Genomic DNA, 26,343 nt, shown 5'->3' with positions numbered 1-26,343 from the left:
GAGGCAGGTGTCCCTCCACTGCGGTTACGACGCCAGCAATTACTGGCTGCTTATGCTGCCCATGTTTTAAGCTTGCCCGGGCATCCAAATTATCGTGTCCTCTTCCCGCAGTCAGTCGTTCACCTGCCAGAACTTCGGCCCCGTTTGGGTTGTCCACTGCGGTTACGACGCCAACAATTACTGCCTGCTTATGCTGCCCATGTTTTTAGCTTGCCCGGGCATCCAAATTATCGTGCCCTCTTCCCGCAGTCAGTTGTTCACCTGCCAGAATTTCGGCCCCGTTTGGGTTGTCCGATCGCCGTACGTGTCAAGCAGCTTATTTCCTGGCTTGGGTGTTTCCCTGTTCCATCTCCTTTCTGGGCCCCTTTGCGTACACCGCCGTGGTGTGTGTCTCGCCCTTGCCTTCGGCTCGACTTGGCACATGGCCCGAAGGACTCACTCCCTCCGGAGGCCTTCCGACGCCGCTTTTATTCCATCCTGGCCACGTATCAGGGCTCTGGCGTTGTCTACACCGACGGTTCGATGGTTGCTGGTCTCGTCGGTTATGCACTAACTCTAGGGGACCATTCTGAACAACGTTCGTTGCCGGCTGGCTGCAGTGTTTACACTGCTGAGCTGGTCGCCATCTTTCGTGCCCTAGAGTATATCCGCTCCTGCTCAGGTGAGTCCTTCGTTATCTGTAGCGATTCCCTGAGCGGTTTACGAGCTCTTGACCAGTGTTTCCCTCATTCTCATCTGGTGATGGCTGTCCAGCAGTCCCTGCATACTCTCGCCCGTAGCAGCAAGTCTGTGGTCTTTGTTTGGACCCCAGGCCATGTTGGTATACCCGGCAATGAAACTGTTGACCGCCTGGCGAAAGAGGCCACCAGTGCGCCATCTCTGGAGATTGGCCTCCTGGCGGCTGATTTGCGGGCAGTCTTACGCCGCAAAGTTCTCTCGTTTTGGGATGCTGAATGGCGCGGTCTGACCACCCCTAACAAACTCCGTGCCATCAAGGACACGACGACTGTGTGGCGGTCATCCATGCGAGCCAACCGCAGGGACTCAGTCGTCCTTTGTCGGCTCCGCATTGGCCACACTCGACTCGCGCACAGTTATTTACTGTGTCGTGAGGATCCCCCTCTTTGTCGTTGTGGGGCGTCATTGACGGTGGTCCATATTCTGTCGGAGTGCGCCCTTTTAACCATGCTCCGGCAGACTTTTGCAATGCCTAACATGCTCTCTGCTCTTTTATCAGATGACTCTGCCATGGTGGACTTGGTTTTGTGTTTTATTCGGGCAGGGGGTTTTTATCCTTTAATCTGAGTTTTTTAGTGTTGATTCTGGCTTTTAGCCTCTGATTTTAAACTGAGTTTTTAAAGTGTTCTTGGTGGTTGGCTTTTCTTCTTTTTCTCTACGGTCAGCCAACCACCGTCACACTGTGTGTTTTAATTTGTTTTGTCTGGTCTCTGTCAGAGTATTGCATGTCCTGTTTTGTCTGCTGTCTTTCCTGTTGTTCGAATTTTTATTCTCTTCGGGTGGTTTTAGTTTTTATGGAACAAGGGACCGATGACCATAGTAGTCTGGTCTCTTTAATCCCACAAACTAACCAACCAACCTGCTGTGTTCGGATGCGGGCTGAGTTGGCATCCCTTCACTTCCAGCTTCAGGCGGTGTTGGCATCGGTCACATAACTTGAGGCTGTTGCCAATGGGCATCACTGTGGGAGTCCGGATGGGGTTTGTCAGGGATGGCCAGCTCGTCCCACGCATCCCCCGATCGGACTACGGCTGTGGTTGCCTGGTATACTGCCCACATTGAGGCTGACCCCTCACCCGTGGTAGAGTGGGAGGTCGTCTCGAGGTGTGGCAGGGGGCGAAAGACATTCCGGAAGGCTGAACGGAAGGCCTCTCCAGTTTGTCTGATGAACCGGTTTCAGACTCTGTCTCCGGCTGATACTAATCTTCGGCTGGTCATGGCTGCTTGTACTGTTCCAGAGGTTGCCCCTGTGTCTGTAAGATCCGGGCGGTCGCAGAGGATGGGCTTGCTGGTAGTTTGGAGCTCCATTGTCAGGCGCGTAATGGGGCCCCTTAGGGATATGGCAGCAAGAGAGGGGAAGAAAACCAATGTGCATTCCGTGTGCATACCGGGGGAGTCATCCCAGATGTCAAAAAGGTTCTTCTGGATGCCATGAGGAGTACAGGGTGCACCCATCTGCAAGTGGTCGCTCATGTAGGCACCAATGATGTGTGTCGCTATAGATCGGAGGAAATCCTCTGGCTTCCGGCGACTATCTGATTTGGTGAAGACTGTCAGTCATTCTAGTGGGATGAAAGCAGAGCTCACCATCTGCAGCATCGTCGACACGATTGACTGCGGACCTTTGGTATAGAGCCGAGTGAAGGGTCTGAATCAGAGGCTGAGACAGTTCTGCGACCGTGTGGGCTGCAGATTCCTCGACTTGCGCCATAGGGTGGTGGGGTTTCGTGTTCCACTGCATAGGTCAGGCGTCCACTACACACAGCAGGCGGCTATACGGGTAGCAGGGGTTGTGTGGCATGGAGTGGGCGATTTTTTTTAGGTTAGATGGCCTTGGGCAAGTACAGAAAGGGCAACAGCTTCAAAGGGTGCGGCGCAAAGTCAGGACATGCGGGGACCAAGCAGCAATTGGTACTGTAATTGTAAACTGCCAAAGCTGCGTTGGTAAAATACCAGAACTTCAAGCGCTGATAGAAAGCACTGAAGCTGAAATTGTTATAGATATGGAAAGCTGGCTGAAGCCAGTGATAAATTCTGCCGAAATTTTTACAAAGGCACAGACAGTGTTTAGAAAGGATAGATTGCATGCAACCGATGGTGAGGTGTTTGTCACTGTTAGTAGTAATTTATCCTGTAGTGAAGTAGAAGTGGATCGTACCTGTGAATTATTATGGGTGGAGGTTCCACTCAACAACCGAGCTAGGTTATTACTTGGCTCCTTTTACCGACCTCCCGACTCAGCAGGATTAGTGGCAGAACAACTGAGAGAAAATCTGGAGTACATTTCAGATAAATTTCCTCAGCATGTTATAGTCTTAGGTGGAGATTTCAATTTACTAGATATAGACTGGGACACTAAGATGTTTAGGATGGGTGGTAGGAACAGAGCATCGAGTAACATTATACTTAGTGCACTATCCGAAAATTACCTCGAGCAATTAAACAGAGAACCGACTCGTGGAGATAACACCTTGGACCTACTGATAACAAACAGACCCGAACGTTTCGACTCTGAAAGCGCAGAACAGGGAATCAGTGATCATAAGGCTGTTGCAGCATACCTGAATATAGAAGTAAATAGTAATATAAAAAAGGGAGGGAGGTTTATCTGTTTAGCAAGAGCAATAGGTGGCAGATTTTAGACTACCTAACAGATCAAAACGAAAATTTCTGCTCTGACACTGACAATGATGAGTGTTTATGGAAAAAGTTCAAGGCAATCGTAAAATGCGTTTTAGACAGGTACGTGCTGAGTAAAACTGTGAGGGATGGGAAAAACCCACCGTGGTTCAACAACATAGTTAGGAAACTACTGCGAAAGCAAAGAGAGCTTCACTGCATGTTTAAACGGTGTCAAAGTTAGCGTAAGGAGGGCTATGTGTGAAGCGTTCAGTGAATTCAAAAGTAAAATTCTATGTACCGACTTGACAGAAAATCCTAGGAAGTTCTGGTCTTACGTAAATCAGTAAGTGGCTTGAAACAGCATATCCAGACACTCTGGGATAATGATGGGATTGACACAGAGGATGACACGCGTAAAGCTGAAATACTAAACACCTTTTTCCCAAGCTGTTTCACAGAGGAAGACTGCACTGCAGTTCCTTCTCTAAATCCTTGCACAAACGAAAAAAATGGCTGACATTGAAATAAGTGTCCAAGGAATAGAAAAGCAACTGAAATCACTCAACAGAGGAAAGTCCACTGGACCTGACGGGATACCAATTCGATTCTACACAGAGTACGCAGAAGAACTTGCCCCCTTCTAACAGCCATGTAGTGCAAGTCTCTAGAGGAATGGAAGCTTCCAAATGCAAAATACGAGCCTACAGAATATCAGACCAGCTGTGTGGCTGGATTGAAGAGTTTTTAGAAAACAGAACACAGCATGTTGTTCTCAATGGAAAGATGTCTACAGACGTTAAAGTAACCTCTGGCGTGCCACAGAGGAATGTTCACAATATATATAAATGACCTAGTAGACAGTGTCGGAAGTTCCATGCGGCTCTTGGCGGATGATACTGTAGTATATAGAGAAGTTGCAGCATTAGAAAATTGCAGCGAAATGTAGGAAGATCTGCAGAGGATAGGCACTTGGTTCAGGGTGTGGCAACTGACTCTTAACATAGACAAATGTAATGTATTGTGAATACATAGAAAAAAGTATCCTTTATTGTATGATTATATGTGTAAAATATTTGGGAGTATGCGTGCGGAACGATTTGAAGTGGAATGATCATATAAAATTAATTGTTGGTAAGGCGGGTGCCAGGTTGAGATTCATTGGGAGAGTCCTTAGAAAATGTAGTCCATCAACATAGGAGGTGGCTTACAAAACACTCGTTTGACCTATACTTCAGTATTGTTCATCAGTGTGGGATCCATACCAGGTCGGGTTGACAGTGGAGGTAGAGAAGATCCAAAGAAGAGCGGCGCGTTTAGTCACAGGGTTATTTGGTAAGCATGATAGCGTTACGGAGATGTTTAGCAAACTCAAGTGGCAGTCTCTGCTAGAGAGGCGCTCTGCATCGTGGTATAGCTTGCTGTCGAGGTTTTGAGAGGGTGCGTTTCTGGATGAGGTATCAAATATATTGCTTCCCCGTGCTTATTTCTCCCGAGGAGATCACGAATGTAAAATGAGAGAGATTCGAGTGCACACGGAGGCTTTCCGGCAGTCGTTCTTCCCGCGAACCATACGCGACTGTAACAGGAAATGGAGGTAATGACACTGGCGCGTAAAGTGGCCTCCACCACATACCGTTCAGTGGCTTGCGGAGTATAAATGTAAATGTAGATGTACGCCAGTGAATAGGTGCCAAAGCACTAGAATTCATTTATTTTCAGAAAATCAACAATTTTAATATATTGTGATGTACATTTCCCATATGAGCTATTACTATGTTGAGCTACAATGGTCACATGCGCAAAATCAGTGATATCCAGAACGGGAATACCTTGTTTTCAGATGAGTTCTGTTCCAGCATAAATTGCAGCATGAAATCAGTTTTTCGTGATGACCCTTGTGTAAAATATTCTTGATCATCTTACCACATCAAGAACAGTACATAAAAATATTTATTTAGAAAAATTGGTGATTGCCAAACACATATCAGAAACAAACGTAAAATTACGTCTTAGGGAATTAAAGTCTTGTCAGATGCATCCGTCTACTGGAACCCTATGATCAAAGTGGCCATACATATTAAATATGCAACATAAACTTTGACTAAGGCTGCACATATAATCTTAGCTGTTCATGGATGAGGAATTCTGCTGTAGGAAAATTTGCCTCGTCAATTTTGTGTCATTGGCCACCTCTATCATTGCAGCTAATCATGGACCAATTACAAAGCCATCGCAGTCACTCATTCAGTAATTTTCATTCATTCATCCTGTTATGTATGGGGTACGTCAAGAAAGAGAACCAAGTGGTTTACAAAACCCATTAAAATCTTAGATACTGAATCTGTATGATGTATTAACAGTGAACTACACTGCTTAACCTTCATCAGGGTGTGCAGACAGTAGTTTACCGTCATTTTTAAAGAAAACCTCATGAAAATTTCATTTGGCTGGTCTGAGTTGGCGAGAAGGGAGAGTATTCTCTAGTTACACCACATGGTGCCAGAGAGACAGAACAATGTGCATGTTCGAACAAGTCTCCCTCCTCAGTCATTGTTCTCACATGACAAATGCTGGCTGTCAGTAGATTACTTTTGTGCACCCATATAAGTTTTCTATTTTTTGACTCTCCATTGGAGCAAAATGTAAGTATCATTTGTAAATAACTTGAAAGTATATAGCTTTATTTGGCATAATTAATGATTCATGGATGTTTACATAAACAGTTTCTTATCATTATCAATGAGGAACCTTCTCCAAGCTTTTATTTTATTACAATATTTATTTATTTCCAATTTCTAGAGAGTCCTCTCTTATTTATTAGGCAACACTTTCACAAGCCAGAGGATATACTCAGAATTCTCCAAGAACTGGAGGAGTGTGAAAGACAAGGTGGACACCACCAGGAAGAGGAAATCGACAATCGAGGTGATGTAGATTTCAGATCTGCGTCTATTGGGAAAAGAAAATGAAACATTTTGGGCTAACAAGCCCATTTTACCAAAAGTGAAGACCAAGTCCAAAAATATTATAAAAACAGTTCGTGGCCCCAGAGAACAGGGTAGGAACTGTAAAACGAAACTATAATGTTTTTATCAAATAATTTCCTTAGAAATTATCAATGAGATTGTTAGATGGACTAATATTTTCATTGCACAAACAAAAAATGAAAGAAGTGAGTCTTCCAACAATACAGTTCAAGAAAGAGACTACAGGCCACCTCAAGGGAAGAAATAAAAGCCCAGCTCAGGGCTTTATTTTTGATTGCTGAGAAATGTGGAAACTGGGCTGATTTTTCCAAGTATTTCATGAACGACGGAACAAGATTTGTGATTTTTTGCGCTAATTTTAGCAATCGTAGATTTCAGTTGTTGAGATCTCTACAATTTGACAACGTTACAACATGCAAAGAGCGTTCTGTAACTGATAAGTTAGCTCTGATTTGAAATTTTCGTTCCACATTTCGTGCCAATTGTCAAAAAGCCAACAGTGTTGGGGAACATGTGACGATTAATGTAATGTTTGTGGCATTCTGTGGTCACTGCAATTTTATTCAGTACATGGCCAAAAAGACGGCCAAATATGGCCTCAAAGTTTATGCTAAGTGTGATTCACAAACTTTTTACACATCTAAAATGATGATATACTGTGGGATACAAAAGCCTGGCCATATCTCACTTCCAACAGACCATTAGACATCGTCAAAAATCTGACTGAAACACTCATAAAAACTAATTGAAACATAACCACAGAGAATTGGTTCAGTAGTTACCCATTGGCTGAAAATCTGTTATCAGTCGGAATGACTGCCTTGGGAACTTTGAGAAAGAATGAGGCTGAAATCCCAGCTGAATTCATGACAGAAAATTAAAAAAAAACTTGCTCCCAGCAGTCATTTATATGGTTGCAGTGAAATCTCAACTTTGGTCTTTTTTGCTACTAAAAAACAAAAGGTTGTTCTGGTTTTACCAACTTTACATGACTGATACGAACTGGATGATGAAACTGTTAAGCTAATTCAAATTATGGATTACAATACCACGAAAGGGGTTGTGGACACAGTTAACCTTATGTATTCAAGGATTTCAACTCTTAGAGTAACTAAAAGATGGCTAATGATAGTTATCTTCCGATATCTGGATATTGCGAGAATAAACTCCATGTGAATTTACCACATGAACAAGCCCTTGGAATCCTTAGTGAGGCAGAAATATTTTTCTAACCTGCCCATGGAACTAATTGATGAAAATGTAAGAGAATGAGCAAAAATCCTATCACTCCCTAAAGATATGAGCATTTTTCTTGGTGCCTACTGTGAAGAAGAAAGAACAACAAATCAGCCTGAAGTGACTCCAAACAACCCTTTTGCTACATTTGTGTTTCAGGAAGAGGAGGAGAAGGGAAAAAAAGGAAAAAAAAATGTAACTTGACTAAGGTATAACTCTTGTAACAACAGTGTTTGTCAGAAACACTCAGTTTCTGCTTGTAATAATTGTCGTAATAATGTGAATGACACAGATGAAGACATAATTTTGTTAAAAGTTTTCTGTTTTTCTTTTGTTGTTTGTAATTTTTAAATTTTGCCTTCCTTATCTACTTATTTTGCTCTAATCTACCTAATTTGTAGACTTTATTGTGGTAGGAAATTTTATACCATTTATAAACTTATATAGTCAAATACCACAGTTTTTGTGCATTTTGTTAAAGTTACAGTAAATTGTATTCTGTTGTTCAAGTTTTCTTTTTTTCTTTTGTTTGTTGTGGTCTTCAGTCCTGTTGACTGGTGTGGTGCAGCTCTCCATGCTAGTCTATCCTGTGCAAGCTTCTTCATCTCCCAGTACCTACTGTAACCTACATCCTTCTGAATCTGCTTATTGTATTCATCTCTTGGTCACCCTCTACGATTTTTACCCTCCACGCTGCCCTCCAATACTAAATTGGTGATCCCTTGATGCCTCAGAACATGTCCTACCAACCGATTCCTTCTAGTCAAGTTGTGCCACAAACTTCTCCTCTTCCCAATCCTATTCAATAATTCCTCATTAGTTATGTGATCTACCCGTCTAATCTTCAGCGTTGTTCTGTAGTACCACATTTCGAAAGCTTCTATTCTCATCTTGTCCAAACTATTTATCGTCCATGTTTCACTTCCATACATGGCCACACTCCATACAAATACTTTCAGAAATGACTTCCTGACACTTAAATCTATACTCAATGTTAACAAATTTCTCTTCTTCAGAAATGCTTTCCTTGCCATTGCCAGTCTACATTTTTATATTCTCTCTACTTCAACCATCATCAGTTAATTTTGCTCCCCAAATAGCAAAACTCCTTTACTACTTTAAGTGTCTCATTTCCTAATCTAATTCCCTCAGCATCACCCGACTTAATTCGACTACATTCCATTATCCTCGTTTTGCTTTTGTTGATGTTCATCTTATATACTCCCTTCAAGACACTATCCATTCTGTTCTACTTTAAGGTGCATTATTTTATATGTCAGTGTGTTTTTAAAATGAAAATATTAATTTAGGTAATTTTACACCAATAATCCAGCAAAGAAGATGAAAAAATGGCGATACAGTAAATAACCGTCATATATCCGCTCACACTGAGGTAGGGTGCGCGCCTTGATGAAGGTTAATGCTATTTGTGCATATGGCAGCTACATGTTACCTAATAAATTATAAATAATGCAGCTTCCTTGAAATTACTGCTGTTTCTTTAGTTATGATAAAATGCTGCTGTTCATCTCCTGTTTGGTAGCATAATATTCACTTGATTGCAGTGGAATTTATCAAAGAAAATAGTTACCTACATTTTTAAATACAGAGCTTTGTTTGCAATACATGACTAATTGTTATGCAGTTTTTTTATTATTTCTGCTTGCCTTGTAATTAACAGGAATGTGCAATCCTTGAATCTAGATGTTCATATATATGGTTGGAGAAGTTGTTACTGAGATATGTTTCTTTGCAATTGGTTGGGGTTCCCAGCTTCTTGTTTTATGTTAGGTGGGAGCTTGTTGAACACCTGTGAACCAGTGTAAGTAACTCTATGCTGAACTGTGGAAAACATGCAAGATTAATTTTGTGTGTTGTATTGTGAATGTACAGTTAAGGGAATAGTATAGAAATACCAAGTTAATAAAAGAGAGCTCCGCAAAATTTGGCCATGTGAGGTTATTTCACACATTACCCTTGTGGGACCTGACATGTCATATGCCTCCCTGCCCCCTCCCCAATTCTGAATTTCATGCCTATGATGCATTCTGTCAATACATTCAATGTCGGAACACTCTAGTTTAGTTTTCTAAGTAGAATTTTGTGATTCACACAGAGGCTTTAGAAATGTCGTAGAATACACCAATAGTAGTACTGTGTCAGTTTCCCTATGAAGAATTTAGTATTAAAGAAGAGACAGTAAAACACATTCTGCACAGGTAAACACATCAGTATTCTGTCATCTATCATTTTTCCAAAAGCTTTTGAAATGACTGGAAAAAGTGAAATGAGTCTCTAATTAGATGTGATTTGCTGATGCCCAGTATTGTAGATGGGAGCTACTACAGCAATTTTGAATCTGCCCAGAAATATGCCTTGAGTCATGCTCATGAAAACTTTACTGCTTCTGTATCAATCCAGCATAAGATGTCAATATTGTGCTAGAAACATCACCATAGCTAGCTGATTAATTACTTCTTAGTGGCTTGAATTTCAGTTAGTGGTGCACACAAAGTCTATACAAATATGTCTATTTGGGTTTTATCAGTGGATGTAATTTTTGCTGCCACTGTGAGGAAGTATTCATTGGATTTGATGAACAATTTTTGGATGTCAAAAAGTTCCCTCTTGGAGGCATTGCTGCAACATAGTGTAACTCCAATGGAGGTATTTAAGTGCTGACATGTAGGCAAGGGATTAGTGTGGCATTCATGTCTTTCTGATATGTGTGCAGTGAATGTGGAAATGTGAACTAAGGCAGTGTTATTACCTCAGGACCGATGTGTTGTTATTCTTTCTTGACTGCTGAAGGACAAAAACCGGTAGACATCCACTGGAGAATGAAGAATGTGTATGGGGCAGTATGTCTGTTGAAAACCATCATTGTGGAACGCAATGCAACAAGGGTTGATGCTGCTTTATAATAATGCATGTATCAAATTTGACACAAAAGTTACGTCAACTCTAAGGAGAGGCACTCTCCCCATGCGATTATCACACCTTTGGTCCCTTGGAAAAGGCCTTGAATGGTCGACAGTTTACATGTGATGAAGATGTGCAGTTGGCAGCTACAGACCACTTCACGCAGCAGTACAAGCTCTCCATTTACTCTGTGGAAGCAGACGAGTATTAATGGAGTGTTCATGGAGAGCTTGGAAAATCTTTCAGAAGAGAGGAAAATTTGCAAATATATGTGACTGATGAAATGCCGTTCATGTTCTGTTCAGAGCTGTAACTTGAAGTACTACTAAATTCCAGTTGTTTCCAATGTTATATTAAAAAAGGTAATCTACTTATCATTTGTATTGTATTTATAATATTCTTGAATTAAATGGAAAAATGACAACTGCGGCAGGATGCGAAGGCATTTTGGAGATCACATACTCATCTCTGGAATGCAGGAAAGCTAATACAGGATGGTAGCATCTGAATTGCGTGTAAACATATAGATCGTACTCGGTAATGGAGTGGATGTGTCCCCAAGGCAGACTGTTTTTCTGTGTGCATTCATGCACCCAACCAGTTAAGTGGTGATCAATTTTTATATAAAAATCTGTGTGGTGTTCGTTGATAAACATCATGCAAGGTTTCACATGTAGCTCTCTCTCTCTTTGAGGTAGGATTTGCCAGTGATCGAGCTAGAGATGATGTCAGTGAGTGGTTGCATAGTCAGGCTTTAAAGTGGGAATAACGCCAGAGTAGGAGTCTGGAGCGGGAGGGGAGGGGTATAATCCTGTAGTAATATCATATGGTTTGACAGGATGTCATTTCAGTCGGGATCACAACTTAAAGTGAGTCAGGATCACAACTTAAAGTGACATTGGTTTGTGGGGGAATTATATAAATGGGAGACAATTTCATTTGAGGTCACAGCTTGAGAAAGTCTTAGCCCAGGCAGAGTATTATATTGAGGCATTGAGGCTTGGTGCTACATGACAGCGGAGGTATTTCTGATTATTTTTGGATGTAGACATTGTATTTGTTAGAGAGTAAAAGGAGAAGGCTGCCAGAGAGATTTATTAGTGGACAAGATCTGCTTGATATTTGGGGAGAGATCGTTGGTGTAGGTGTCTAGGCATTCATTATTGAAGCAGATATGTTTGCTTCAATGCATAAGCTGTATGAAAGGGAATGTTTGTTGTGGATGGCATTGCAGGTATCAAAGAGGAGGGATTGTCACTTATTGGTTGACCTGAGATGTAATGTTGGGGGTAATGTGGTGGTACAGGTGTGGCAGATTACCAGGTTCAGTGAGGAAGGGGGAAACTAGAGGGTGGGTGATGTTGAGTTCACGGGTAACATAGGATATTCGAAAGTGTTCGAGATGGATGGATACAATCGGGGCTTTATAGGTATGGAGGATTGTGGAAAGGTGCAGTCCCCTGTTCGGTTGATTAATAATTTTAGTCTATTGTGGGCTTTCTGTTGAAAGGTTAGTGGATGTGGGCTTCCACGTTAATTAACAAGTGTTAATCTGAAGTATGTTAGTGTGTTCGTTAACTGGATAGGATGGTTGTAAACGTTAAATCGTGAGTGCAGAAGCTGTGGGTGGTTTGGCCTATAATTATTGCCTGGGTTTTGGTAGGGTTGATTTTGAGGTGCCACTGGGAGGGATCATTGGGATTTTTGGAGTGTAGAGTAGAGGGCGAGGAAAGCTGTGTAATTAGCATACTAAAGGATCTGAACAGGAGGAGGGGTCTTTGGCACATGGCAGTGTAGAAAACATACAGGAGAGGAAAGAAGACTGAACCTAGGGGCACACCTGCAGTGTTATGGAAGATACGGGAGCTGGTGTTGTTGATTGTGATGTAAGACGGATGTTTAGACAGAAAGGATGTGATGAGGTGGACATAATTTATGGGAAGTGCGTATGTCTGGAGCTTAAAGAGGAGTCCGGAATGCCGTACACCATCATAAACTTTCTCCGTATCCAGGGAGACAAAAATGGTGGATTTGTGGTTGTTGGGTTTGATGGGATAGGAGATTAGTAAGGTGCAGGAATTGGTCATTCGAAGAAAAAGTGGGATGGAAGCCACATTGAAGGATAAGCATAGGTAAGTATTGTAGTAGGTGTTCAGGATACTTCGTATTAGGATGTGCTGAACACAAAGGTAAGGCTGTGGGATGTTAGGAGAAGGTGTCAGAGGCAGGTTTCTTGGGTTTGAGGAAGAGTAGGATAGAAACTCATGTGTAGGATTATATTGTAAATGATGTCTAGTATTTACAGGAAGGAGAGGAGGCGTTCTTTCAGCTGTTGTAGATTATGCAATTGTTTGTGGTGGATCATTAAAATACACTCCTGGAAATGGAAAAAAGAACACATTGACATCGGTGTGTCAGACCCACCATACTTGCTCTGGACACTGCGAGAGGGCTGTACAACCAATGATCACACGCACGGCACAGCGGACACACAAGGAACCGCGGTGTTGGCCGTCGAATGGCGCTAGCTGCGCAGCATTTGTGCACCGCCGCCGTCAGTGTCAGCCAGTTTGCCGTGGCATACGGAGCTCCATCGCAGTCTTTAACACTGGTAGCATGCCGCGACAGCGTGGACGTGAACCGTATGTGCAGTTGACGGACTTTGAGCGAGGGCGTATAGTGGACATGCAGGAGGCCGGGTGGACGTATCGCCGAATTGCTCAACACGTGGGGCGTGAGGTCTCCACAGTACATCGATGTTGTCGCCAGTGGTCGGCGGAAGGTGCACGTGCCCGTCGACCTGGGACTGGACCGCAGCGACGCACGGATGCACGCCAAGACCGTAGGATCCTACGCAGTGCCGTAGGGGACCGCACCGCCACTTCCCAGCAAATTAGGGACACTGTTGCTGCTGGGGTATCGGCGAGGACCATTCGCAACCGTCTCCATGAAGCTGGGCTACGGTCTCGCACACCGTTAGGCCGTCTTCCGCTCACGCCCCAACATCGTGCAGCCCGCCTCCAGTGGTGTCGCGACAGGCGTGAATGGAGGGACGAATGGAGACGTGTCGTCTTCAGCGATGAGAGTCGCTTCTGCCTTTGGTGCCAATGATGGTCGTATGCGTGTTTGACGCCGTGCAGGTGAGCGCCACAATCAGGACTGCATACGACCGAGGCACACAGGGCCAACACCGGCATCATGGTGTGGGGAGCGATCTCCTACACTGGTCGTACACCCCTGGTGATCGTCGAAGGGACACTGAATAGTGCACGGTACATCCAAACCGTCATCGAACCCATCGTTCTACCATTCCTAGACCGGCAAGGGAACTTGCTGTTCCAACAGGACAATGCACGTCTGCATGTATCCCATGCCACCCAACGTGCTCTAGAAGGTTTAAGTCAACTACCCTGGCCAGCAAGATCTCCGGATCTGTCCCCCATTGAGCATGTTTGGGACTGGATGAAGTGTCGTCTCACGCGGTCTGCACGTCCAGCACGAACGCTGGTCCAACTGAGGCGCCAGGTGGAAATGGCATGGCAAGCCGTTCCACAGGACTACATCCAGCATCTCTACGATCGTCTCCATGGGAGAATAGCAGCCTGCATTGCTGCGAAAGGTGGATATACACTGTACTAGTGCCGACATTGTGGATGCTCTGTTGCCTGTGTCTATGTGCCTGTGGTTCTGTCAGTGTGATCATGTGATGTATCTGATCCCAGGAATGTGTCAATAAAGTTTCCCCTTCCTGGGACAATGAATTCACGGTGTTCTTATTTCAATTTCCAGGAGTGTATTTGTCTTTGGTTATATGAACCTGAAATTTTGTAAGTAAAAGTGAGAAAATTTTTGTGATATGTTAATTGCTGGCTACCTGCATGACTTATTAATATTATAATGCTGTATTATGAAGTAGATGACCAAATCACAGGCTTACACTTCATATCCCTATGTCTAAGAAGTGACCAACATTTTGGGACAGAGACATCACAGTCTGCACCACGTAATCCGTTGCATGTCAGAGAACCAGGTACTGAAACTGTTTATTTAACAAGCTGGTTACATTATGTTTGCAGTATGTTCAAGATGCCAGTGTTTACATTATGTGGTGTGGAGAACCAACTTCACAGCATGGTGTAAAGATTGTGGCATATACCATCATAATATAAGAGAAGATCAACTTTTTGAGATCATTAAATATGTGATACATCTCTGTTATAAAAATGAATAGTTATATACAGTGTTAAGGATTACAACCACCTTAGACAAGGGGATATTTGATATATGCGATCCATAATATATGATGTGGATATGGGTGCATATGATGTTCTTATAGAATTACAATAATTTACAGTAATGATTGGTATCATGATAGTGATTATTCAGATGTTTATTAGAAAATGTAAGAATGTCATTTAATAGTCTTACGTATTAACTAATTCCCTTCTTCTCCACCCACTGCTTCAAAATCCCTTCAACCTGCTATATCCTTCCTGTATCTATTGTGGATTTCCATCTACACACCCCTCCCTCCTCCTCCTCCTCCTCCTCCTCCTCCTCATCCTCTTCTCCCTCCCCCACACCCACTTTGTCTCCTTTATTGTTTTATACAATTTGTTTATGGGCGATATTTAGCATCCATAGAAAGACTCTTGTGCTGTGTCCCTGTATAACTTGTGTCATACAGTATCACATAAAATATAATAAGAATATTGTTTTGTCCCCCCCCCCCTTTCCCTTCTTTCTCTATTGTCTCATTGAATGCTTGGTTTCTTTATAAGAATTTTTAAAGTTTTTGTGTTAATGGGGTTGTAACCTTTCAAGATGTTTATAACCATTTATTTAATATTATGAACCATGTGTCAATGTTTATAGCTATTTAATTTTAAAATGGACCATGTACCAAATGTTTGACAATCTCAGGTGGTTGAATTTCCTTGTGTTTTAAATTATGATTGTGTATGTTGCGATCTGTACGTGGACACAGTGAAGTTGGTTCTCCATGCCATATAATATAAACACAACAGCATCTTGTACATTTTACAAAGGTGATGTAACCAGCTTGTTAAATAAATAGTTCCACTACTTGATTCCCTGACATACCATAGATTAAATATTGCAGACCACACATTTTTCGACATTTAATTAAGAAAACAAATAATGTAATCTATACATAAATTATATTTTTGCCCTGTTCTTCTGCTATTTGTAGTTCTATAGTGTATTCACTTACTCCTTTTGTAACAGTTGGGGAAAATGGTCCAAGGCTTAAATGTAAATCATGTAAAAAGCTTACCATGTTGTCAGATGAAAATAAAAGAAATAAAAACTTTGAGGTTTGCCGACGACATTGTAATTCTGTCAGAGACAGCAAAGGACCTAGAAGAGCAGCTGAACGGAATGGACAGTGTCTTGAAGGGAGGATGTAAGATGAACATCAATAGAAGCAAAATGAGGGTAATGGAATGTAGTTGAATTAAATAAGGTGATGCTGAGGGTGTTAGATTAGGAAATGAGACACTAGTATTAAATAAGTTTTGCTATTCGGGAGCAAAATAATTGATGATGGTTGAAGTAGAGACGATGTGAAATGTAGACTGGTTATGGCAAGGAAAGCACTTCTGAAGAAGAGAAATTTGTTAACATTGAGTATAGATATAAGTGTGAGGAAGTCTTTCCTGAAAGTATTTGTATGGAGTGTAGCCGTGTATGGGAGTGAAACATGGATGATAAACAGTTTAGACAACAAGAGATACAAGCTTTCGAAATGTGGTGCTACAGAAGAATGCTGAAGATTAGATTGGGCAGATCACGTAGCTAATGGAGGTACTAAATAGAATCGGGGACAAGAGGAATTTGTGGCACAACTTGACTAGAAGAAGGGATCAGTTGGTAGGACACGTTCTGTGGTGTCAAGGGATCACCAATTTAGTACTTGAGATAAGTGTGGAGGGTAAAACTCGTAGGGAAGACCAAGAGATGAATATGCTAAGCAGATTCAGAAGGATGTAAGTAACAATAGTACTCGGAGATGAAAAGGCTTGCACAGGATAGAGAAGCATGGAGAGCTGCATGAAACCAGTTTCTGGACTGAGGACCACACAAAGACGACATTGTCAAATGGTGGTTATATCTTTCTGTAAGATTATCTCCAGTAGTACTTGGAATTTCCTCTCCAGTAGGTAAGTACTGATTGCCCTTCTGCATTCTTGTAATTGTAGTCTTATCAAGTGTTTTGTTTTCCTTTTGATGAGGTTAATGAGTTTTATAACGAACATTAATAAGAGAATATCCTCACTGTAACGAGCTGTCATTCCATGTATATAATCTTTGCCCTGTTGGCATTGATAAAATATGAGCTTAAAGCAAGAATCGAGGACTATGAACACTAGACTTGTTTGAAGAATATTTGGCAATAAGACCTGGCTACTTGTCTGCATAGTGTAGGGTTTACCCTGTGTGTGTGTGTGTGTGTATTTTTCTCTTTTACTTTTGCCTTTTTGTTTTGGACTGGAATTAGATTAATACTAGTTCCATGGATCATGAATACGATATTTCGTAATGATGTGGAACGTGTCAAATTTTCCAATACATGACATATTTAAGTTAATTTAACAACATATTAAAGGTAATATAACAACATTTTTATTTTTTCGTTTTTTTTAATTTTTTTATAATTTTTTTTTTCTTAATTTATATGTAAAAATTCCTCTATGGAGTAGAAGGAGTTGTCATTCAGAAATGCTTTTAATTTCTTCTTAAATACTTGTTGGTTATCTGTCAGACTTTTGATACTATTTGGTAAGTGACCAAAGACTTAAGTGGCAGTATAATTCACCCCTTTCTGTGCCAAAGTTAGATTTAATCTTGAATGTTGAAGATCATCCTTTCTCCTAATATTGTAGTTATGCACACTGCTGTTACTTTTGAATTGGGTTTGGTTGTTAATAACAAATTTCCTAAGAGAGTATATATACTGAGAAGCTACTGTGAATATCCCTAGATCCTTAAATAAATGTCTGCAGGATGATCTTGGGTGGACCCCAGCTATTATTCTGATTACACACTTTTGTGCAATAAATACTTTATTCCTCAGTGATGAATTACCTCAAAATATGATCCCATATGCAAGCAATGAGTGAAAATAGACGTAGTAAGCTAATTTACTAAGATGTTTATCACCAAAATTTGCAATGACCCTTATTGCATAAGTAGCTGAACTAAAAAGTTTCAGCAGATCATCAATGTGTTTCTTCCAATTTAATCTCTCATCAATGGACACACCTAAAAAATTTGAATATTCTGCCTTAGCTATATGCTTCTGATTAAGGTCTATATTTATTAATGGTGTCATACCATTTACTGTACGGAACTGTATGTACTGTGTCTTATCAAAATTCAGTGAGAGTCCATTTACAAGGAACCACTTGCAAATTTTCTGAAAGATGTTATTGACAATGTCATCAGTTAATTCTTGTTTGTCAGGTGTGGTTACTACACTTGTAACATCAGCAAAGAGAAGTAACTTTGCCTCTTTATGAATATAGAATGACAAGTCATTAATATATATTAAGAACAACAAAGGACCCAAAACCAACCCTTGTGGAACCCCGTTCTTGATAGTTCCCCAGTTTGAGGAATGTCCTGATCTTTGCATATTATGAGAACTGCTTCTTTCAACTTTCTGCACTCTTCCAGTTAGGTATGAATTAAACCATTTGTGCACTGTCCCACTCGTGCCACAATACTTGAGCTTGTCAAGCAGAATTTCATGATTTACACAATCAAAAGCCTTTGAGAGATCACAAAAAATCCCAATGGGTGGTGTTTGGTTATTCAGATCATTCAAAATTTGATTGGTGAAAGCATATATTGCATTTTCAGATGAATGGGTAGCTCTGAGGGATGAAGTAGTGAAGGCAGCAGAGGATGAAGTAGGTAAAAAGACGAGGGTTAGTAGAAATCCTTGGGTAACAGAAGATATACTGAATTTAATTGATAAAAGGAGAAAATATAAAAATGCAGTAAATGAAGCAGGCAAAAAGGAATACAAACGTCTCAAAAATGAGATAGACAGGAAGTGCAAAATGGCTAAGCAGGCATGGCTAGAGGACAAATGTAAGGATGTAGTGGCTTATCTCATTAGGGGTAAGATAGATACAGCCTACAGGAAAATTAAAGAGACCTTTGGAGAAAAGAGAATCACTTGTATGAATATCAAGAGCTCAGATGGAAACCCAGTTCTAAGCAAAGAGGGGAAAGCAGAAAGGTGGAAGGAGTATATAGAGGGTCTATACAAGGGCGATGTACTTGAGGACAATATTATGGAAATGGAAGAGGATGTAGATGTAGATGAAATGGGAGAAACGATACTGCGTGAAGAATTTGACAGAGCACTGAAAGACCTGAGTCGACACAAGGCCCGCGGAGTAGACAACATTCCACTAGGACTACTGACGGCCTTGGGAGAGCCAGTCCTGACAAAACTCTACCATCTGGTGAGCAAGATGTACGAGACAGGCGAAATACCCTCAGACTTCAAGAAGAATATAATAATTTCAATCCCAAAGAAAGCAGGTGTTGACAGATGTGAAAATTACCGAACTATCAGTTCAATAAGTCACAGCTGCAAAATACTGTCACAAATTATTTACAGACAAATGGAAAAACTGGTAGAAGCTGACCTCGGGGGAAGATCAGTTTGGATTCCATAACCCAAGAGGCAATACTGATTTTACGACTTATCTTAGAAGAAAGATTAAGGAAACGCAAACCTACGTTTCTAGCATTTGTAGACCTAGAGAAAGCTTTTGACAATGTTGACAGGCATACTCTCTTTCAAATTTAAAGGTGGTAGGGGTAAAATACAGGGAGTGAAAGGCTATTTACAATTTGTACAGAAACCAGATGGCAGTTATAAGAGTCGAGGGGTATGAAAGGCAAGCAGTCGTTGGGAAGGGAGTGAGACAGGGTTGTAGCCTCTCTGCGATGTTATTCAATCTGTATATTGAGCAAGCAGTAAAGGAAACAAAAGAAAAATTCGGATTAGGTATTAAAATCCAGGGAGAAGAAATAAAAACTTTGAGGTTCGCCGATGACATTGTAATTCTGGCAGAGACAGCAAAGGACTTGGAAGAGCAGTTGAATGGAATGGACAGTGTCTTGAAACGAGGATATAAGATGAACATCAACAAAAGCAAAACGAGGATAATGGAATGTAGTCGAATTAATTTGGGTGATGCTGAGGGAATTAGATTAGGAAATGAGACACTTAAAGTAGCAAAGGAGTTTTGCTATTTGGGGAGCAAAATAACTGATGATGGTCGAAGTAGAGAGGATATAAAATGTAGACTGGCAATGGCAAGGAAAGCATTTCTGAAGAAGAGAAATTTGTTAACATCGAGTATAGATTTAAGTGTAAGGAAGTCGTTTCCGAAAGTATATGTACGGAGTGTAGCCATGTATGGGAGTGAAACATGGACAATAAGTAGTTTGGACAAGAAGAGAATAGAAGCTCTCGAAATGTGGGGCTACAGCAGAATGTTGAAGATTAGGTGGGTAGATTATGTAACTAATGATGAGGTATTGAATAGGATTGGGGAGAAGAGAAGTTTGTGGCACAATGTGACTAGAAGAAGGGATCGGTTGGTAGGACATGTTCTGAGACATCAAGGGATCACAAATTTAGCATTGGAGGGCAGCATGGAGGGTGAAAATCGTAGAGGGAGACCAAGAGATGAATACACTAAACAGATTCAGTAGGATGTAGGTTGCAGTAGGTACTGGGAGATGAAGGAGCTTGCAGAGGATAGATTAGCATGGAGAGCTGCATCAAACCAGTCTCAGGACTGAAGACCACAACAACAACAACAACAACTACTACAACATGTGAAGCTGCTCTTGAATACATTATTTTCTCAAAAATTTTGGATAAAGCTGTTAGAAGGGAGATTGGACGGTAATTGTTGACATCAGATCTATCCCCTTTTTTATGCAAAGGTATAACAATAGCATATTTCAGTCTATCAGGGAAAATGCCATGCTCCAGAGAGCTATTACACAGGTGGCTGGGATCTTACTTATCTGTTGAGAACAAGCTTTTAGTATTTTGTTGGAAATGCCATCAATTCCATGTGATTTTTTGCTTTTAAGCAAGTTTATTATTTTCATAATTTCAGAGGGAGAAGAGGGTGAGATTTCAATTGTATCAAATTGCATAGGTATGACATCTTCCATTAACAGCCTAGCATCTTCTAATGAACCCCTGGATCCTACTATATCCACAATATTTAGAAAATGATTATTAAAAATATTTTCAACTTTCTGGATTTTTTAATAACTTTTCTTAATAAAGCACAGTAGTTTTTATAATGTTTGATAGTTTCTTGGTCACTACTCTTTCTTGCTGTCAGATACATTTCTCTTTTCCGGTTGCAAGATATTTTTATACCCTTAGTAAGACATGGTTTGTTACATGGTTTCTTATGAGTATATTTAACTATTTTGTTGGGGAAGCAGTTTTCAAATGCATTTACAAAAGTGTCATGAAATAAATTATATTTTAAATTGGCATCAGGTTCACGGTACACCTCATCCCAGGTGTAGGCTGTCCCTGAAAATTGCAATTGTTAAATCGTTGACTGAATGTACTACTTTGGAGGACTGTTTAGTACTGCTGAATGGAGCTATGTCATATATTGTAACCAGCTCTGCACCATGATCAGAAAGACCATTCTCAACAGGCTGAGCATTTATCTGGTTAAACTTATCTTGGTCTTTAAAGAAGTTATCTACTAGTGAGCTGCTATCCTTTACCACCCAAGTAGGAAAATCAATAATGGGTGTCAGATTGAAAGAACCAAGTAATAATTCAAGGTCATTTTTCCTATTACCCTCTTTCAGAGAATCTACATTGAAGTCCCCACAACTAATAATTTGCTTCCCCCTATCTGACAGATAGCACAACAAGGAGTCCAAATTTTTCAAAAATTGATGAAAATTTCCCGATGGGGACCTATATACAGTTACAATTATAAATGTGCCTTTATTTAATTTAAGCTCACAGGCACATCCTTATATATGTTTTTCTACACAAAACTTTTTTGTTTCTATACTTTTTGCACAATGATAACTTTTGAAATATATGGCAACTCCTCCTTTATCCATATTTTCTTTAATTACATGTGCAGAGAGCTTATATCCACTTAACCTTATCCATATCAGTAACAATGTGATGCTCAGACAGGCATAGTATATCTATTTCATCCTCAGCTTCTAAATCTTCTAAACTGACCAGGAGCTCATATATTTGATTCTTTAAACTCCCAATATTTTGGTGAAATATACTTACATTATTTTTAATTATACTTTTATGAGAACCTTTCCTTATTGTAACATTTGCAGTACTCTCCTGTCTGAGTTTCTCATAATGCTTAGGCCTATTTCCTATACCACTGGTCACATGGTGTTCAGAGAGGCAGATTATGTCATCTGGGTTGGGTGACTTTAATTCATCAATGCAATTACCTAGGACTGAGATACAACTTGGTGGAGATAAAATTTCTGGTGATTGATGAAAATTTTATAATTGACAGCTGTGATTGGTGATCTGATGTGCTAGAATTGTGCTGTTTAATTTCTTTCCTAAACTGAAGATTTGTTTCAATCCTGACCTCTCGTAGAACTTGACATCTTACTGTCTTCCCTATCCTAAAAAAGGTGCTGCTCCAACACCTGTAATCACTGGTATTTTACTATTCGTGGCAGTGCCTCCCCCCCTTAAATTTCCTGCTATTACCCCTGCCAGTTTACCCTTCCCTTTCCTGTTGAGATATAGGCCGTGCCTGGTATAGTCCCACCTACTGAGAGAATTAACAGGAACCACACCAATATGATCCCCCGCACACGACCCAAGCAGCCGTTCCAAATCCAAATTAACTTTCCCAACAGAAGAGTTCAAATGAGGCCAGTCATGGCGTCTCAGGACAGATATAAATTCAACATTGGTGTGTCTTGATGCTGACGCAGTCTTTATCAGGTCACACTCTATACTGTACCCTGGATCTCTGTCGATACTGTTCCCTGGCCCTCCCACAATAACCACGGTGTCTTCCCTGGTAAAATCTTTACAGAGTGAATCTAAATCCTCTGTCACCTGATCCAGACTAGCACTTGGCTTGAAAAAATTTGTGACCTGGTATTCTGGTCCTAACTCCTCCTGCAGAAGTTGGCCTACACCTCTGACATGAGAATTGCCCAACAACAAAACTTTCTTCCTTTTTGATGACTTTCCTACATTCTTTTTCAAGAATGATGTTTCCCTTTTATTCCTAACCATTATGAATTCACTTACACCGTGGTGTCCAGTACTAGTATACTAACACACTGCCAGTTAATTTTCTCAGTTACTTTTTCCCACTTGGCTTTGTGTTAGATTTGGATTTTTTAGTTTGGGAGCATTTATTAATGTTAAAATTTCTTTCTCCAAAATACAAAAATATTCTTTTCCTAAGTGCATTGTAGAATTTCTTTCTGAAACATTCACAAGTCTTTGTTATAGTATCGAAATGCCCATCATTTTTTTTACATTTGAGCTCTCAGATGAATCTTAACACACAGTAGGAAAACTTAGTTCTTTCAACATGTTGGTCCTAACTATCTAACAGTAAATTACCAGGATCTTTGTATCATCATCTTATTCTTTAATGCATCTTACATAGTTTGAAACTAACTTCTATTTTGTCTTAGCTATTTTCATTGTGCATGTAGTTGCCATATGTCACATTTATGTTGTATGGGCATATTGTTGTAACAATGTCAGACTCAGTTTTGTAAGATTATTACTCAAGGTAATGTTATGGTCTTCAAGACAAATTTCTGTTTGCTGCAAAACAAATATACATTAATGTTCTGCAACACACAATTTTTTATTTTTGACATGTATGTTAATTTAAATATTTTTTTCTGTGCTTGATTAACATCAGGAAGGCTAGTTATAGCCATATGGAAAACCTTATGTTACAACACACTGTACCACCAAAATCATTTTGAACTGTGCACAGCATTTTCATTTTGGCATATGAGTCACTTGTGTGTCTTAAAGGCTTCCTTTACTTGTCTTAAAGGCTTTCTTTACTTGTGTGCCATGCAAATGTCTCATCAGGTGTTCTCTTGACTTTTCATCAAGAGTTGTGGCACCAGCCTGACAAGAGTACCATCTCACTTCAATGTGGATATCTGTAATCATCTCAGTGCTACATACATATATTTATTTGGAGGAGGATGAGGTGGTTTTATTATGCAGCATGCAGCAATATCCGTCGTATACCCCGTAGTTCAGATTTAGAGAGAATTTTTCAAATTTTGTTTGTCTGACTTATAGCATCTTAATTTTATTCTTAATTTTGTCTTTGATTTTTCAATATTAGTCTCTGTTAATTGCTTAGATGATTTAATGGATCTTTCTTTTGTGAGTTTATAATTTTAATTTTCCCAAAATGTTCTTGTCGTTATCTGTGACAAGTGCTCAATCAGTTTATATGTGGACAACATTTTGTGTTTCAGATGAAAGAACTAGGTAAACACAGACAGGTAGAGTCTGGAAATATGGAGGAAAAGTCATTACAGATCAAAGAAAATGTTTCAGACGATGTCTGTTCTACAGATGACATTTTGAAAAATGCAATTGGCAGCAAATCTGAAAAACATAAACATTTATTTTCCACGCAGTCCACTGTGCCAAAAACTGAAAATACAGTTGATGCACATAGCAACAAAACATATGCTTCTACATTGAAGAAGCAAGATAATGTACTTCCCTGCAGAAGAAAAGATTCCGAAACTTCACATGATAGTAATAATGCAAGTGTTCTAGATTCAGATGTAAGGGGAATAATGGAAATGTCTTTGTATGAAATATTGTGCACATACCAAGTTGCTGGTTCATCAGAGTTTTCATCACTTGTTTTGGAAGATGTGGAGAATATGGTGCAACAAGAACTTTTCAAGAAATTTTTACCAGCTGCAGTCTTTAATGCAATAAAGCACTTTACAGTTGACACAAATGAAACTTATAAGCATGTAAAGACAAACCAAATACAAGCATTGGCCACCAAGGTAGCAGATAAGTGGAAGAGCAGGCTACAGGTATTATTAGAAAACCATTTTCATTTCTCAGATGATGAATTGGACAGAGAAAAGGATGTAGAACTAGCATCAGATAGCACGTCTAGCAGTGGTGAAATGCGTGTGAGAACTAGCGACGCCTTCCAGAACATGCCAGTAGTAACAGAAAGTGGTACACAAACAACCTCCACAGGTCAAGTCATATATCTAAACATTTATGCAGATGCTAATGATGAAGTTAATCATAGTTAGCATTTATTATAACACTCTGTAACTGTCAGTGTATGGTGCTGACAGTAATTGTAATTCATGTGAGCGATACATGTGGACTTCATTTAGCATGATAATGAGTTTGTAGCAGGAAGAAATTTTTAATCAGTCTATCTTCACTGCACTGTTGTATGTAATTTTTTGTATAAAGAGAAAACTGTAAATTTTCATATATGAAGAATTCAGATGCATGTCTCATTTTGTATTTTATTTTTTTATCACTGCACAGTTGTATGTATGTAAATCTTAGTAAAAAAAATTTTCACATTTGAAGAATTCAAATACACCCCTGATTTTTTATTTTTTATTTTTTGAACTTCCTGTTATTTTTCAGAATGTAGCTTGTCATGCTCTGATAACATATTTCCATATGAATCATTGCTTCTTCTTTAAGCATTTCAGAATTTATATGTTGTGCCATGAAAAAATTAAATTGAGAAATTCGTTTTACCTAACACACCAAATGGCTTTGCCAGACTGTCTGCGGAAATTCTGGAAATGTACAAGACATATTACAAAATATATGGTTTTTTTACTTCACCACAGCTGAAGATGCCAGGGAGATCACCCTTAACCTACAGAATTGTTCAAATGAACACCAGCTGTGCTCACCACTCATTGAGCTAATCAACTGCAGTAGCTATATATCATTCGGCATTAATACTTGATAAATTTAGAGAGCTGTGGGCAATCCTCGGGCACACAAAATTATAAGTAACTTGTAGTTTTAATTCATGAACACCTGATTACATTTAGCTACTTCCGAATAAGCAACAAGAAACACATTCAGCTTCATTTGAAGACAAGGAAAAACATCTTTCACACTTTGTTGTCTGACAAACAGTATTTCCATGCACTTACAGAAGGAATCCTGATGTAGTTTTCCTGTCTTCTCCACTGCCAAAATCTACTTCTATGTAGCAGGGAATCATCTGGGTACCTCCTTTTTCGCAGTGCAAACCAAAATCCAGTGTTCCTTTTAAGGTATCTTAGCATTCATTTTTAAAGTCCCTTCCAACAGCATTCCATTGGATAGTTTTCATATCTGCTGAAGTAATTTGCTGCAACACTTCAGCTCTGATTTTATTGTAAGCATAGCATACCCCAAACAATGTATCAATTGACAAACTGGTTTAGATTTACCTAAGGAATCTTGATCATTATTCAGCTCTGGTTTGCTCTGCATTTGGTATCTTCAGTACAGAAGATGAGACACAATCATTTCATCATTTGACCTTTTAAAATCGGTGCCAAGATAATCAAGTTCTTCCACAACTTGAATAAAAAATTGTGCTTCCAAAGCTCTTTTAATCTTGTTTTTCTCGTAAGAGTAACTTTCAGGATTTTTATCACCTGCATATAATAGAAGTAGAAGATGCTCTCTATTGTCTTCCAGATGTCCCATATATAAACATCTGTCAATGTTTGACTGTCTATGGCTTTT

The 26,343-nt window shown here is 40.0% G+C and overlaps 1 protein-coding gene across 2 annotated transcripts in view; it reads left to right on the top strand.

Annotated features, from left to right (window-relative positions):
* The window catches only part of LOC126334713 (uncharacterized), a 127,583-nt gene extending 102,398 nt beyond the window's left edge, over positions 1-25,185 (top strand). For both annotated transcript variants that reach the window (XM_049997224.1, XM_049997223.1), the window contains one exon: positions 24,069-25,185. In XM_049997224.1, the coding sequence (XP_049853181.1) occupies positions 24,069-24,881 (813 nt within the window). In that variant the 3' untranslated portion in view covers positions 24,882-25,185. The remainder of the gene's footprint in view (positions 1-24,068) is intronic.
* Positions 25,186-26,343: the final 1,158 nt, after the last annotated feature.

Source organism: Schistocerca gregaria, chromosome 2, assembly GCF_023897955.1.
Source record: "Schistocerca gregaria isolate iqSchGreg1 chromosome 2, iqSchGreg1.2, whole genome shotgun sequence".
NCBI classification, from domain to species: domain Eukaryota; kingdom Metazoa; phylum Arthropoda; class Insecta; order Orthoptera; family Acrididae; genus Schistocerca; species Schistocerca gregaria.
Note: the sequence above shows the minus strand (reverse complement) of the source record. Positions and strands in the feature narration are given on the sequence as shown.